The following is a 15,842-nucleotide window of genomic DNA, read 5'->3' as shown; positions in this document are numbered from 1 at the left end:
AAAGACGGATGAGTGTGCCTGAGTATAGTTTAAACGGCAAGGTAACCCAGTGTCTTGAGTTCATATCAAAGTTCCACCTAGTTCATTCTTTCATCACACACGTGTCAACATTAACTATTACACTGTTTCTCTACTTATATTACTTAATTTATTTGTTTTTGTTATTATTTATTATTCTAATGATGCTGGTAATTTTTTCTCCTATTTTTATTTTTACGTCTTTATTTACTTTATCTTGTATTGTTACCGCTATGTGAGTGTTGAGGAACCAAGCCTAAGAATTTTAATCTTGTGTACTTAAGGTTTAATAAAAGTTACTCTGATTCTGATAAGTTGATAAACGATCAGACTTTTATCAATGACTGTAGCCCCGCCCCTTCAGCGTCAGAATTGGTTGTCAGGGTAACGGAAGACGGACCCCGCCCCTTGCAGCGTCAGAAGTAGTTGTCAGGGTAACGGCAGAGCGACGCTTCTTCGCGCACCTACGGTGCTAAACACCCATCATAAAGTGATGCCTTGCTCCGGGTTTTAGTGGATTAAAGCTATCTGACCTCGACAGAAAGGCGAGGACTGTCCGCAGGTAGCAGTGTGATGATCTCCCTGTCGTATGAAGTGGTTTATGTTATTATAATTATTATGTGCACTCCAATAAGGGTTAGCCTCGGATGCTAACCTTAGGTAGCTGTCATGCTAACCACATCAGTGGATAAGTGTCACGTTAACATAACATAACTTGTTATTATGTATGTGTATACTCGAGACACACGTGAGAGGTTGAGCCACAGTGTATCTTGCATTGTGTCTTTTAAAACGCGAAACCTATTCAAACAGTGCATACCGTGAATGCTAACTTGTGTGTCTGCTAGTTAAAGAATAATCCTAATTATTATAGTATTATAGTAATTTAACTCTGTACCTCAGCTTCACAAGGTGATGTGTAAGGATTGTATCAGTAAGACGATTAGAATTCATTCCATTCATGAGCTTCAAAGGTGTGCCAATGTGTGTGCTGGGATGACTTTAACCTAATACAGTTCGAATGTTACGGTGACTTAACGTTAGTACTGTATGCTATTTAGCACTATATACTATTAGAAAGTAGTATATAATACTAATACTAATGGAATTATATAATGGGAGGGAACCAGCTGCTAGTTATAGTGTAGTACTAACTTGTTTGCAGTCTTACGAACCGCTAGATTGAGGTTAGGTTAAACACTGCTCCGTTTTGCAGAGTGGCCCACCCATGGCGGTGTACTTCGACCACCGCATCGAAGCCCCTCCCAGCAGCGGGGTGCCCTCCCAGTTGGCATGGCACCCCAGGCACCCCATCCTGGCCGTTGCCTCCAGCAGCTCAACGTCCGGAGGCAACGTGGACCTGTACCTGCAGCAGGTGAACGAGCAGTCAGAGAGGACCTGTGTAACATACTGCCACCATTTGTGTCAATAATTTGTAACATACTGGGATGATGTATAATATACTCTGATTATGTGTAACATACTCAGATAATGTGTAACATTCTACTACAGGGTGTTACAGACTTTGAGGATGTGTAACTTACTCCAGTAGTTTTTGTAATGGTCACCTCAAATGCTTGGTAGTTGGTTGGATTGTATAGTGGCAAGTATTTTGAATATTCACTGGCCCCCACAGGTGCTAACAAAAAATAATCCAAAACAACTACAATACACTTATTGAAAGTGTCTCTCTCTATACTAGCTGAACACATACATTCGTACACGGTATGTTGTCAGTACCTGTGTAGGTTGTATATGTATATCTAGGAAGTTGACCGGTGGTTGTTCTGCAGGGGGAGTTTGTGGAGAGCTGCCACCTGGAGCGTCCAGACCAGGCCACGGTGCTGCGCTGGCACCCCATGAAGCCGCTGCTGGTGCTGGGCTGGGAGAGCGGCGAGGTCCTGCTCCTCTCGCACCCCTCTGGGGAGCAGAACCCCCTGCCCCCCACACACGCCGCCCCCATCACCCTGCTGGAGTGGAGCTGCTCCGGGAGCCGCCTCGTCACCGGGGACCAGGTGAGAGCCACCGTGGAGCCCACACACGGTCAGCACAGAACCTTTCTCTGAGATGGGAAGCAAGAAATGGACAAAGAACCATGTAATTTATGAGGGAAAATGGTGGGTTGACGCTTGCGCTCGCTTTGAGATCTGGGGACACCGGGCACGGCGCGTTCGATGGCTCTGTCTACAAACATTTAGCAAAATAAACTAAAAGTCCAAACTAGAAGAACCTTGCATTGATTGTGATGCTAGCGTTCACCACCCACTAGAAGCACCTTCCATTGATTGTTATGCTAGCGTTCACCACTCACTAGAAGCACCTTCGATTGATTGTGATGCTAGCGTTCACCACTCACTAGAAGCACCTTCCATTGATTGTGATGCTAGCGTTCACCACTCACTAGAAGCACCTTCCATTGATTGTGATGCTAGCCTTCACCACTCACTAGAAGCACCTTCCATTGATTGTTATGCTAGCGTTCACCAGCTCAGGTGCTTGAACACTCACTGGACGCTAATCACTCCGCTTAAGCCCACCAGTAAGACAACCACTACATCCTCAATGAACAAACCCCATTCCTTCCTATATTGCTGCCCCAATTGCTGCCCCAATACCTAGTTCTACCAAAAATGTGTTTACGAAAAGCGTCACAACATGGAAGAAGAATTCCCTCAGACAGAGATGTCCCAGTGTTTTAAGCTCTTGTTTCGTTCCTGTCCCGAAGCTGGACTGTAGCTCCAGTTTAACCAGTGAAATGTGGTGTGTTTAGATGGGTGTGTGGGCAGTGTGGAAGCTGGACTGTAGCTCCTGTTTAACCAGTGTAATGTGGTGTGTTTAGATCGGCGTATTGGCAGTGTGGAAGCTGGACTGTAGCTCCTGTTTAACCAGTGTAATGTGGTGTGTTTAGATGGGCGTATCGGCAGTGAGGGAGCTGGACTGTAGCTCCTGTTTAACCAGTGTAATGTGGTGTGTTTAGATCGGCGTGTTGGCAGTGTGGAAGCTGGACGCCAGAGGACGAGTACAGGGAACCCCCCTGGTGAAGCACGACTACGGCAAAGCTCTGAGCTGCTGTATCTTCAGAGCCACGCCCCCCGCAGAGTATGTACAACACGCCCACGCACGCGCAGCACACACACACACACGCACGCACACATGCACGAACGCATGCCCTAGATTGTGTTGAGGTAGTGTGTATATTGAGGTTTGTGTGTAGTGATGTAGAGTGTACATTGAGGTGTGTGTTGAGGTAGAGTGTACATTGAGGTGTGTGTGTGTGTGTGTTGAGGTAGAGTGTACATTGAGGTGTGTGTGTGTGTTGAGGTAGAGTGTACATTGAGGTGTGTGTGTGTGTTGAGGTAGAGTGTACATTGAGGTGTGTGTGTGTGTTGAGGTAGAGTGTACATTGAGGTGTGTGTGTGTGTGTGTGGTTCCAGGGACATGGCGGTGCTGGCCAGAGCAGCGGTCGGTGGAGATGAGAGAGCGCTGGACCAGTTCACCTGGGGGAGGGAGGGGAAGGAGGGGAGGGGCCAAAAGAGCAGCCTGCAGGAGGGCCTGGTGTTCTACGTCAGCACTGTGGACGGTGGGCTTAGCACCACCATGCACCACCCACTATGACCCAACACACAGCATGACACCACCATACACCACCCAATACAACACACAGCATGACACCACCATGCACCACCCAATACAACACGCAGCATGACAACACCATACACCACACGCTATGCATAACCAGCACACAATACAACAATACATTTCACTATAATACAATACAAACACACAGCACAAGGCAAACTGAACTTTAGTGTACTATACCATACTATGCAGTCCATTAAAGGTAGTGTGTGTTTGTGTGCTGTGTGTGTGTGTAGGCAAGGTGCACAGTGTGGATGAGCGCGGCAGGACGGCGGGGCTGCTGGCGTTGGACAGCCCCGTCCAGAAGCTCTTCTACCTGGAGAAGAGAGAGGCGCTGGCCGTGGTCACGGAGAGCCTCACGCTGTCGCAGTACACCCTGGGGCCAGAGGGGGGCGCCCAAGAGCTCATGAAGGTCAGACCACTAGCACTGGTTCACTGAGTCGCTGAGCAGATGCTGGTATCCAAAGGGACCAGATACAGGTCATGGAGGAGCAGACAGGAAGGGGAGGGGCATCTTCTTAAAGGGGACCTATTATGCTTTTCGACTTTTATGACCTATAAACGTTGCTATAATGATTGATAGTCATGTTTAACCATACACAAAAAACGATGTACATTTTTCTGTGGCATTTAAAAAAACAACAATGTCTTCCCATAATGACAACATTTTTAATTCATTCCAAAATAATAATTTCTATCCCAACAATATCTAACATTCCAATGTTCCCATGCTTCCAAAATGGATGCGGTCATTGCGATGGGACTTAGCATCGATGTACAAGCCCCATTGTGAAATTGTGCTGCGATACACTCATTTTGTTAAGAGTTGCTGTGATGCGCTTTTTTTCTGAAGAGGGGTGCTGGTGCGCTGTTATTCTGAAGAGGTACTGTGTGTGCAGGTGAAACTCAGCGGTCAAAGCGGGAGGAAGGCTGATGTGGTCTGGACAGAGAGCGGTCTGCTGTTCACCGCCACCGGAGAACAGGTCATCAGGTGGGTACACACACAGATGGTCTCAGAGCACTGAGGAAGAATTTTTTTCTGCTTTATGTCCAAGGACACATGGGCCCAGTTCAATATGCCTTCACTCAATTTTATGTCTACTGGTTTGTCCTATGATATTCTCACAAATCAGACTTTGCATAAACAACAAAAGAAAACTCAAATCTGTGTTAACGGGGAATTTCACTTTCTTTCACACATTTTTTTAGACCAATCAAGCTGCATGAGAAGGGGATCAATCATGTCATTGGCTAACGGCAGACACGATCTTGGCCAGCCCTGGTAAACCTCCTGGTGGGAGACGAGCTTAAACACAGTTCAGATCACAGCCCCTCCTTGTGGACTGTCCACTGTATAAATACACACATTAAATCCCCTTCTGAAAGCATTTACATTTAGGGGTTTTGCTGACGCTTTTATCCAAAGCGACTTACAACCATTAATTAACAAATTCCCACACTGACGACAGAGTCAACCACACAGGGCCAACCAGAGTGTCAGGAGCCGTTAGGGTGTCCCTTGCTCAGGGACACCTCAACACTAGAAGGAGCTAGAAGGAGCCGGTGATCGAACTAGCAACCTTCCGGTTACCAGTCAACCCCCTCTACCTCCTGAGCTACTGTTGAAAGCAGTACTCACTCTTGCTCATGAGTCTTCTTGGTAGAATATCTCTAAAACGAACCAGGGAACTAGGGGGGACAGTGTTTGACATGCGGCCCAGGCTCTGTGCCCTGCTGGAGCCCGTCGGCCCTCTGAGAAAGGCTGACAGTGTTGTGTTGATGCAGGGTGTGGGATCTGGAGAGGGATGACAACTACGTCCTCTCTCTGGACGAGGCTCTGGGCTTCCAGAGAGGGGAGCTCATCAACTGTGTCTCCTACTGCAGCGCTAAAGGTAGAACGGACACACACACACACACACACACACACACACACACACACACACACACACACACACAGACACAGACAAACACACAGACAAACACACGCGCAAAGACACAGGCACGCGCACACATTCAACCCACACACATTCAACACACTCTCATACACACACAGTCAACACTGAACACACACACACTCAACCCACATATACACACACACACACACACACACACACTGAACCCCCCCACATACACACACACACACAGCACAGAGACCCATGATGTTTTCAGCACATACACACACAGAGCATGCATGTTATATATATTGTGTGTGTGTGTGTGTGTGTGTGTGTGTGTGTGTGTGTGTGTGTGTGTGTGTGTGTGTGTGTGTGTGTGTGTGTGTGTGTGTGTGTGTGTGTGTGTGTGTGTGTGTGTGTGTAGAGGTGCTAGCAGCAGGGACCAGTCTGGGCAGGGTTGCTATGTGGAGGATGATGCTGCAGCCTAGCAACAGCAGGACTGAATCAAGGGTCTCCTGGAAACTCCAGACCCCGACCGAGACGGAGGGCAACGTCACCCAGCTCCAGGTAATGTCTGCCTGCCTGCAGCCTGCCGGTCGGTCCGTCTGTCTCTCTGTCTCTCCATGTTCCTGACTCCTTCCCTTCCTGTCTCCCCACCTGCCAACCTGTCGGTCTACCTGTCTGTCTGCCTGCCTGTCTCCCGACCCCTGACCCTTGACCCCTGACCCCTGCCCTCTGCCCTCTCCAGTGGGGCTCGGGCCTGAACCTCCTGGCGGTGGGCAGCGTGTCGTCGGTGCTCATCCTGCTGGAGCACGTGATGCTGGCTCACTTCAGCCAGCAGGTGGCGGCGGTGCAGCTCGCCCCCTCCCAGCTCAGTGTCAGCCTCTCCGCCGAGGACCCCCCGCTCGCCCTGCGCACCCACATACACATCAAGGGGGTCTGCGTCACCGCGGTAACCGCTCACACGCCCGCCACACGGACGCACACCCATACAGGCGTAGGATACACACATCCTCGCTGCATCACGCCATGCATGTTTCATCCCAGACAGGGTTCTAAATGAACACGGGTCCCCTGGTCCCGGCCTTGGGACTAGAACATGCTCTGTTGTTCCTTGAGTCCACACGTGGTATTGCATGTGTTCATTCTTATGGACAGTTACATCAAGTTCTGGCCCTGGGACCTGCTCATGTACCTAGGGTTCAAGTGCTCCGTGTCGGGAGGCACTGCTTGACGTGTGTCACCATGGAGATGGACCTGAGGAATGAGCCGTGTTTCAACAGAACTCTGTCACCGTGTGGAGTGGGAAGCAGGTCATCGTCTACGAGCTCTCGGCCGGTGCTCTACATAGTACAGGTACGGACATATTCCACACTCACTAATCATGTATTAATACAACACACTACTGCTACTTATAAAACACATACTAATACTACAAGTTATCAATGCTTATCGCGGATAAATCCATGCAGATATATGAGCTTGCGGCATAGATATGACTCTTTTTCTCTCACCTCATCTCGTCTCCTCCCCTCTCTTATACTTTTCTCTGCTCTCCTCTCCTCTCCTCTCCCCCCATCTCGTCTCCTTTCCTGTCGTCTCGTCTCGTCTCCTTTCCTCCACTCTTCTCCTCTCCTTTCCTCTCTTCTCCTCTCGTCTTCTTCCCTGTCATCTCCTCTCCTTTCGTCTCGTCTCCTTTCCTCTCCTCTCCCTTTCCTCTCTTCTCTCTCCTCTCATCTCCAGGTGGGTTCCAGTGTGATTCTCAGGTCTTAGCAGTGCAGGCTGACAACATCTACACTGTGGAGCCTAACAGGGTGCAGGTCCGCACACCACAGGTCAGTAGACACACACACACACACACACACACACACACACACACACACACACACACACACACACACACACACACACTCATCACACATTCACACATTCACACATGCGCATCTCATGGGTGTGCAGTCAGTTTCTCTCGGACTCTAGCCTGTGGGTGTTTGTTGGGACCTGTGGGTGTTTGTTGGGACCTGTGGGTGTTTGTGGGGACCTGTGGGTGTTTGTGGGGACCTGTGGGTGTTTGTGGGGACCTGTGGGTGTTTGTGGGGACCTGTGGGTGTTTGTTGGGACCTGTGGGTGTTTGTGAAGACCTTTGTGAGCCTATGGTTATCACGGTCCTGCAGGGCACAGTGAAGCAGCTGCTGGCCTTCTCAGAGGCCGAGGGGAACCCTGTGCTGCTCAGTGTGTGCCAGACCTACCTGGCCGTTGGCACGGATACCGCACACGTCAAAGTCTTCGACCTGACCAGACGGTACGGGATTCGGCCACTCTAATGTCATACGACATTCAAACAATATTATAGGGTGACACAGTATGGGTAAGGCTGTTCAACTCCAAGCTTAAAGGTTCCAAGTTCGATCCCCAATTTCTGCATTGTAACCTGTAGCGATTCTGGAGCAAGATGCCTTAACCCCGCCCTGCTCCTTAATTACGACTTGCTTAATGGATAAACAGTATTAAGGAAGGGCCTTCCCAGTCTCTTGGTTTAAAGATCCCATGGCATGACAATTTCACTTTATTCGGTTTTCTAACATTAATATGATTTCCCCTAGCCTGCTTATGGTACCCCAGTAGCTAGAAATGGCATTGAGAAAACAAAGCTCAGACACGCTGTTTAGGACATTTTCCCCGTATGACGTCATACGGAGACATGCTACACACACAGCACACAGCTTTTGGCCTTGATAATATATATTATATGATATAGATATCTTTGTGTAATATATTATTTAGATATATAGCTCCAGGACTCCCGCCGGAGCACCCAGAGTGTTCTAGAATTTTACAGAACACGGCCAAAGGCTGTGTGCACCTCGCCAATGCGATACATCAACTGTAAAAAGGGTGCATGGTACCGTGGCTGCAAGCTGCTCAGGGCCACACCCCCACCCTCCTCCTTGACCCGCCTCTCTCCTCCTCATTTGCATTAAAGCTACAGACACCGAAACGGCGCGTTTGGGGAAAGCTCAATGTGCAACTGGCTCGTAGTGTCATTTTGCACAACGGAAATACTGTGTTAGGGGCTCACTAATATCTATATTAAAGCATCCATAAAGTAGCATGCCATGGGATCTTTAATGTGAAGAATAAAGATCATAGTAGGGCTGTGCAATTAATCGAATTTCGATCGCGATATCGATTTTGGGGTCAAACGATCTCCAAACTCGTATAATCGAGTTGAAACGATTAATTTGACATTTTCCGTTTTACAGTAGGCCTAGAGAGTTTATGAAAGTTTATGAAAGAGACGCGCATGCGAAAGCATTCAACGCGGCGAGAGGGAGTACAATCTAACAGGCGTGCTGCATCAGGAAGTATGCCGTTGGCAGGAGGCGGGACATGCCAGTGAACCGCCAATCAGCAGCATCGACTGTTGACAGACATGTTGGAGTAGACCTACCGTGTGGAATATTAAAGTTTCAGTAACGTTACAGTTTGATGAACGATAACAAGCTCCTATAGCAGACTTTAACTAAGAGTTCTTTAAGGCAGAACTGCCAAGTACATCTTGTATATGTATTTCTGTTTAACAACAATATGATAACATTTGATTTTTATAAAACATTTCATGAATAAAATATATATACTAAGACCATCAAATATCACACAGAAACACGTATAAGTATCCAAAATTTGTGCACTTAAACAGGAAGAAAGTTAATTTTGGATACTTATACGTGTTTCTGTGATATTTGATTGTCTTAATATATATATTGTATTCATGAAATGTTTTATAAAAATCAAATGTTAGATTCAGAATGTTGTGGCAGACAGTACACTTACACACGAAAATGGTTTTATTTTGGATACTTATACGTGTTTCTATGTCATAATTGATTGTGTCAATAAATGCATGTTTTCAAACTCAAAAATAATCGTTTGAATAATCGTGATATCAATATTGACCAAAATAATCGTGATTATGATTTTTCCCATAATCGAGCAGCCCTAGATCATAGTACCTTCCTGAAATGGCTATCCTTTTATTTTTTTTACATTTTAGACCTAAATGAGGAGTTAAAATGTGTGTCTGTCTTCAGAGAAGCCAAAGCCCACTGCAACGCCAAGAACCTGACGGAGCTCATCCCCAACCTGGGAGCCCTGCACTCGGTCAAATGCAACGCCAGCGGCAGCCAAGTCAGCCTCCTCGTTACTCAGGTATGGAACAGTAAAGGTGATGGAAACAACAGTGCAGGTGGTGTAATAGACATGATCAGGGTGGTGTAATAGACATGATCAGGGTGGTGTAATAGACATGATCGGGGTGTTGTAATAGACATGATCAGGTGTAATAGACATGATCGGGGTGGTGTAAGACATGATCAGAGTGGTGTAATAGACATGATCAGAGTGGTGTAATAGACATGATCAGGGTGGTGTAATAGACATGATCAGGGTGGTGTAATAGACGTGATCAGGGTGGTGTACTAGCCGTGGTGTAATGCAGTGCCGGTGTTGTAACAGTGCAGGTGATGTGATGTACCTAGTGCAGTTGGTCTCTACTAGCCGTGGTGTAATGCAGGCGTTGTAACAGAGGTTCCTGTGTAGGTGAACGGGCGTCCGGACCGTAAGGTGTATGTATACGACGTGGAGATGGACACGATGCTGCACTTTGACTTCTTCATGGGACGCCCCCTAAGCAGCCTATCCCAGGACATTGAACGGTAACCTTTGAGCAAGGTTCTCACAACCCCTCACAATAGTGAGGGGTTTGATTCCCTACCTGACTTGTGTTGAGGGAACCAATTATATTGTTTGATTAGGGAATATCCCTAACCTATCACTGATGTCACTGATCCATATATAGATAGATAGATCCAGGGCTTGAGATATTATTTTGAATGTACCATACTTCTAAATAATACCAAAGGCCGTTTCTCTGACTGGGAAACCAATTCATTCCTAACCTACACATATGCACCCGTATTTGCACATGCATGCGATTCGCATCTCGCCACAGACTCACTTTGCAGCGTTGGTTTGTCTTGTATTTATTAGGGCTGGGTTCAATTGATCAACACACAGTATCCATCGATTTACAAAAAAAAAAAAAAGCAGACAACATTAGCAGACATCATTTACAATATATCACTGGTCCCAGTAGTTCCCAAATCTCTTTTGTAACACTTCCCACCTAGGCCTCGTGATTTGCCTTGTTTGTTAACTTCAATGCAGCCTCAATTTCCACCATAGATATGGGCCGAGCTATATCTGCTGCCTTTGGTTCTTTTTAGTGTTGGTAGATCTTGTATGTTTTAAAAAAAAAAAAAAAAAAGATTTCTGACGTTCAAAGTTTGGAGTTGATTGATATAAATCCTGTGCATAACTTTGTCAATGTTTCAGATACCAACCTTTACTTGGCACTTGTATTGAGTCTATAGATGCTGTGGATTCACCTGGTCTCAGTTTTACAGTTTACGCTTGGCTTGGTTTGCTGAATGCATGATGCAAGGCGCTCAGTCAATCATTGAACTCTAGCGTAGTTCTTCTTCAGTAACCTTTTAAGGGAGGCACATTTTCCTTCTAACACAAATGTATTAAATGGCAGCATTTCCTAAAAGCGTGTGTGTGTGTGTATGTGTGTGTGTGTGTTGTGTTCCAGGCAGCAGCCTCAGTTCCCAGAGCTGAGCGCCCGCTGTCCCGTGTCCCACTTCTGGGACGAGAGCGAGGCGCGGCTGCTGGTCTGCGAGACGGTGCCCGCCGGGGCGGAGCCTGCCACCTCATCTCAGCCGGACATGGTACCCCACCCCGCGCTGGTCTTCTGCGTCAACACCACGGTGGGATCACCTCGAACCGGCGTCCACTGTCTTCTTCTTCTTCTTCTCCTCCTCCCAGGCAGATGTCTCCGTGGTCACCTTCTTCTGCACCCAGGAGCACGGCCTCCTCCTTCACGACGTCTTCCCCAAGCCCCCCGGCCTGCAGGGTCTGCTGGCCCTCAACGTCCCCCACTACTTCTTCACACGCAAGGTAGCCCCGCCACGCCCTCTGGGCCCCGCCACCACAGAATCCAGCCGCCCACTCCCCGGCCTAGCATCTGTTTTTACTTGCCTCGTGGATCCTGAGTACTTATTATTTTAGTAATAATTAACTGCAGTTATAGAGCGCTTTTCAAAGCAGTCAAAGTGCTTTACATACTGACTGTGTGTGTGTGTGTGTGTGTGGTCACATCGCACATCATCCACTACCAGTGTGGAGCTCCCACTTGGGTGCTGCATGGCAGCCCGTATGCGCCCTGAGGCTCGCCACACACTGGCTGTCACAGGGGAGAGGTCAGGAAGGAAAAGAGCAGGGCTGATTAAGGGCTCATGTTGGATTAGGAGGCAGGTTGAGGATTTGGCAGAACGCCCATCCCTGCAATGAGGCCAGATGGAAGAGCCCTCCCTCCAACATCTCTACCAGCCCCCACATGTCCCCGGGCCTGACCCCCAGAGAAACCAACAGTGGTAGGCAGATAGTCGTGGGGCTGGCTACCTCACACACCATGTAGCGCTGCAAAGCAGTTACTACAACGCTACACTATGGAATAAAGCGTTGAAATGATTAAAAGTAAATGTCATTTTAAATGTCCTGTTTCCCATGCAAGGAAGCGCCGCAAAGCACTCTGGGTAGGCTGGTCTGTACTACTGGGACTATGCTGGTTAGGGTAGGAGCATTTGAGATCCTCTGGGGTTGAGCATGGCACTCCACTGCCCTCACTGAGATGGGACCCGATGCAAGCTCTTCTACTGCTGGGCTTTGTGTGGCAGGCTAGGAACAAACTTCATAAATGCCGGCAATTCATATTTCAGTGAGTAATGATAACTGCTGCGATCTCTATGAATGCGTGTGTGTGTGTGTGTGTGTGTGTGTGTGGGCGGGCGTGTGAACATGTTCTTTCTGTCAACACACAACACACCCAGCTGTTGTTTTGGAGGGGTGGTGTCTATCTGCCAGAAGTAAGTTCCTGTGGATGTGGAGTTCCGTCCCCCCCCTCAGTGTGGTTCAGTGGTCCCCTGTGTCTCGTGCGGCCCCCCTCCTGAACCTGGTGATGTGGTAGACCTGTCCTGTGCTTCAACCGTCCCCATCTTACCGCCAGGCTCCATGTGGATTAGTACCTTCCATGATGGACATCACATGTTCACTGAGCTGCCAACATCTAGGCTGGTCCGCCCTGTCCCCCGGCCTGCATCCTGTCCACTAACCGTGGCTCCCTCCGCTGGTCCAGGAAGAGGCTCCAGGGCTCCTCAGGAAGCCCTGGGTCCTCTCCCTGATGGCGCCCAGCTCTGAGGGAACAGCGTCTTCATCTTCCTGCGTCAACCCCTTAGTCCGTACTAGTGATGTCACTAATGCGGGGGATGTTTAATAATGGCATGTCATGACGCAGGCCTTTTTAATGTTCACTTAAGGGGCTGTTTACTGGATGACTTTCCAACCTATCAATGAAAGAGACAGAGGCCCAATGCATCACCAGCTTATTCCAGGACCGCTCATAATTCCTTTTTACTTGGAAGAATTCCCAAGGTCCACATCCTATCCTGTAGGCATCCTGATGCCCGTGAGAAACGTGCCCCTAGCCCATACCTGCTCCTTAATGACGTGCACCAGAATCCACTGAGTAACTGATGTTACGGTAACATCATGCCTCCTAATGAAGACATGATGTTAAGTACAGAACAATCCTATTGTGTGTTAGATGATCGGTAGTAACCACACGGTCCCCGTCCCCGTCCCCAGCCTGGAGAGAGCGGCCAGGGTGCGGGGGAGGAAATGGCCCCCCCCGCCACGGCCGGCCGGCCCCCCCACATGGTGTCCAGGCGGCCCATGAGGGACTTTGTGGGCCTGGAGGGCTGTGAGAAGAGCACGCGAGACGCCATGCTCAACTTCAGCTTCTACCTGACGGTGGGCAACATGGACGGGGCCTTCAGGTCCATCAAGCTCATCAAGAGGTGAGAGCCCCTCAGAGGATCAGTCGCTAGAACAGTACCTCAATCCCAGCAGTATTAGGGCCAATCCCAATCCCTTACCCCTTCCCCTTACCCCTCCCCCTTGTTTTGAAGGGACAAGGGGAAGGGGTAAGGGGTAGAAATGGGATTGGGCCTTAGGCCCAATCCCATTTCTACCCCTTCCCCCTTCCCCTTACCCCTTCAAAACAAGGGGGAGGGATAAGGGGTAGAAATGGGATTGGGCCTTAGACTCAACAAAATGTGTTTTAGGCTGAGAGGACGAGGAGGTAGGGGGTGGCATGTCGTCCCCATGGTTAAGGCCCAAGGACAACTTTGTGATGCTTCTTGAGTACCGTCGTCGGTGTGAGCTTTAAAATGAGCGATGTTGTATATGTAACGCGCCACACACCGTTATGTTATACAATAAGGATGGATGCCCAAACCCAGACCCAGACCACTCTGACCCGCTACCCCCCCCCCCCCCCCCCCCCCGTAGACCCAGACCCACTCTGACCCGCTACCCCCCCCCATAGACCCAGACCACTCTGACCCGCTACCCCCCCATCCAGTATCCACCCCCCCCTACAATCTGACCCCATCCAGCACCCCCCCCTACACTCTGACCCCCTCCCCACCCCATCCAGCAACCCCCCTACACTGTGACCCTCTCCCCACCCCCACCCCACCCTGCTGTTAAGCGGCAATGATTGCTATTAACTTCAAAGCCTCAGGAAAGACCAGGGGAGTGTATTGTTACCGCAACCTTGACTCCAGCATGCTGCCCCCCTGAGGCAACACACGCACACGCACACGCACACGCACACGCACACGCACACACACTGTGGCAACCCCCGGCACGGTGAGCGAACCACCTCCTCCCAAACAGGACACATCATAGCTGGCAAAAAACCAACCTAAATTAACACTAAATTAAACAAAGTCTCATACGGAAAACAATGCAACAACGAAAAAGAATCGACGGTCCTGTCCCCGTGGGTGGCATCCCGTCACCCACGAGGACCGGTCTCTCCGTACAGGAGCCCCATGGCTGGGAGAGACCCGAATGAGTGGAGAAGCAGGCTATCGAAGCCCTGCTTCCCCACCTGTTCCTCAGGTGCTCTGCATCTCCTTAATTGGCCCGGGCCGGGTTGCCACAACACACACGCACGCAACCGCGCAACCACACAAACAGGTTGTACCCCAGAGTTCAGCATGCCCTGTGTCTCTCATGGCCTCCACAGTGAGAGATGCGGAGGGACAGGAACTGATCAAGCCCTGACCTCCACCCTGGGGGTCATACCCCTTCTGCATGCCATCACTGGTCTATGAGAAGGTCTGGTACTGTTTCTGCTGTTGTTTACCATGGCCTGCTGGGCTTTGTGTGTGTGTGTGTGTGTGTGTGTGTGTGTGTGTGTGTGTGTGTGTGTGTGTGTGTATGTGTATGTGTATGTGTGTGTGTGTGTGTGTGTGTGTGTGTGTGTGTGTGTGTGTCTAACATGCCCATTCCTTCCTGTTCACAGCAAATGGGTCACAGAAAGGATGTGCTTGTTCCCTTCCTGTAGGACTGTGTGTGTGTGTGTGTGTGTGTGTGTGTGTGTGTTCCTGGGTCTGCTTGAGTTTATGTATGAGACTCATTTGAACAATCATGCGATATGATCTCTAGAAGAATACGTGATACAGGGCACCCTCTCCATCCCACTGCAGTATCCCCCCTGGCACGTACGAGTACTACGCAAATACCTATACAGAGTACACTGTGGAGGGGAATGTACTCCGGACGGCGATTTCAGCCGACGTGATGACAGCTTTAGCAAGTTCCTCATTCAATGCTATTTATATTCCAGAAACATCCTTTTTTTTTTTTTAAGGGATGGGTATTGTGCCCTTTCCCGGCTATGAGATGATGCACTTCCTGTGTTGTGTCAGGCCGCTGGTCCTGTATCTTCTGGGACCCGTCTCCACGGCAACGCTCTTTGAACTGCCCAGGTCTCTCACGTATCGGTGCTGGTGACAGGCCATGCGGGGCGTGAGAATAACTCCCGCCCTCCCATAGAGGTCTCATGTGGAGACTCATGGTAGTAGGAGGGGAGGTCCAGACCGCTAGCGTGCTAACCGGCTAGAGACACTCCCTGTGCAGGTCCTGGGCTACGGCCTTTCCCTCTCCTTTTCAACACACCTTCCTCTTTGTCTTTCCTGGCCATAAAGACACCAGAAACCCATGCAATATGTAGATGTGTTTTAATTATATCACAGGATCTAATTCAGATTCAGACAACTTGTTTATTATGGCAAGTGTCTATTCATGACGATGTTATTT

General features: G+C 49.2%; 1 protein-coding gene across 1 annotated transcript in view; it reads left to right on the top strand.

The window, feature by feature from the left end:
- Positions 1–441: 441 nt before the first annotated feature.
- Positions 442–15,842, top strand: part of ift140 (intraflagellar transport 140 homolog (Chlamydomonas)) — a 37,425-nt gene continuing 22,024 nt past the window's right edge. Inside the window, exons 1-18 of the mRNA XM_060036108.1 lie at positions 442–580; positions 1,235–1,393; positions 1,812–2,033; positions 2,996–3,117; positions 3,453–3,598; positions 3,894–4,069; positions 4,557–4,648; positions 5,443–5,549; positions 5,977–6,119; positions 6,301–6,504; positions 6,836–6,908; positions 7,296–7,387; positions 7,727–7,854; positions 9,644–9,761; positions 10,152–10,267; positions 11,206–11,341; positions 11,439–11,570; positions 13,317–13,528. Coding sequence (XP_059892091.1) covers positions 1,247–1,393; positions 1,812–2,033; positions 2,996–3,117; positions 3,453–3,598; positions 3,894–4,069; positions 4,557–4,648; positions 5,443–5,549; positions 5,977–6,119; positions 6,301–6,504; positions 6,836–6,908; positions 7,296–7,387; positions 7,727–7,854; positions 9,644–9,761; positions 10,152–10,267; positions 11,206–11,341; positions 11,439–11,570; positions 13,317–13,528 — 2,366 coding nt within the window. The 5' untranslated portion in view covers positions 442–580; positions 1,235–1,246. The remainder of the gene's footprint in view (positions 581–1,234; positions 1,394–1,811; positions 2,034–2,995; positions 3,118–3,452; positions 3,599–3,893; positions 4,070–4,556; positions 4,649–5,442; positions 5,550–5,976; positions 6,120–6,300; positions 6,505–6,835; positions 6,909–7,295; positions 7,388–7,726; positions 7,855–9,643; positions 9,762–10,151; positions 10,268–11,205; positions 11,342–11,438; positions 11,571–13,316; positions 13,529–15,842) is intronic.

The sequence above is a fragment of the Gadus macrocephalus genome, chromosome 18 (assembly GCF_031168955.1).
Source record: "Gadus macrocephalus chromosome 18, ASM3116895v1".
Taxonomy (NCBI): domain Eukaryota; kingdom Metazoa; phylum Chordata; class Actinopteri; order Gadiformes; family Gadidae; genus Gadus; species Gadus macrocephalus.
Note: the sequence above shows the minus strand (reverse complement) of the source record. Positions and strands in the feature narration are given on the sequence as shown.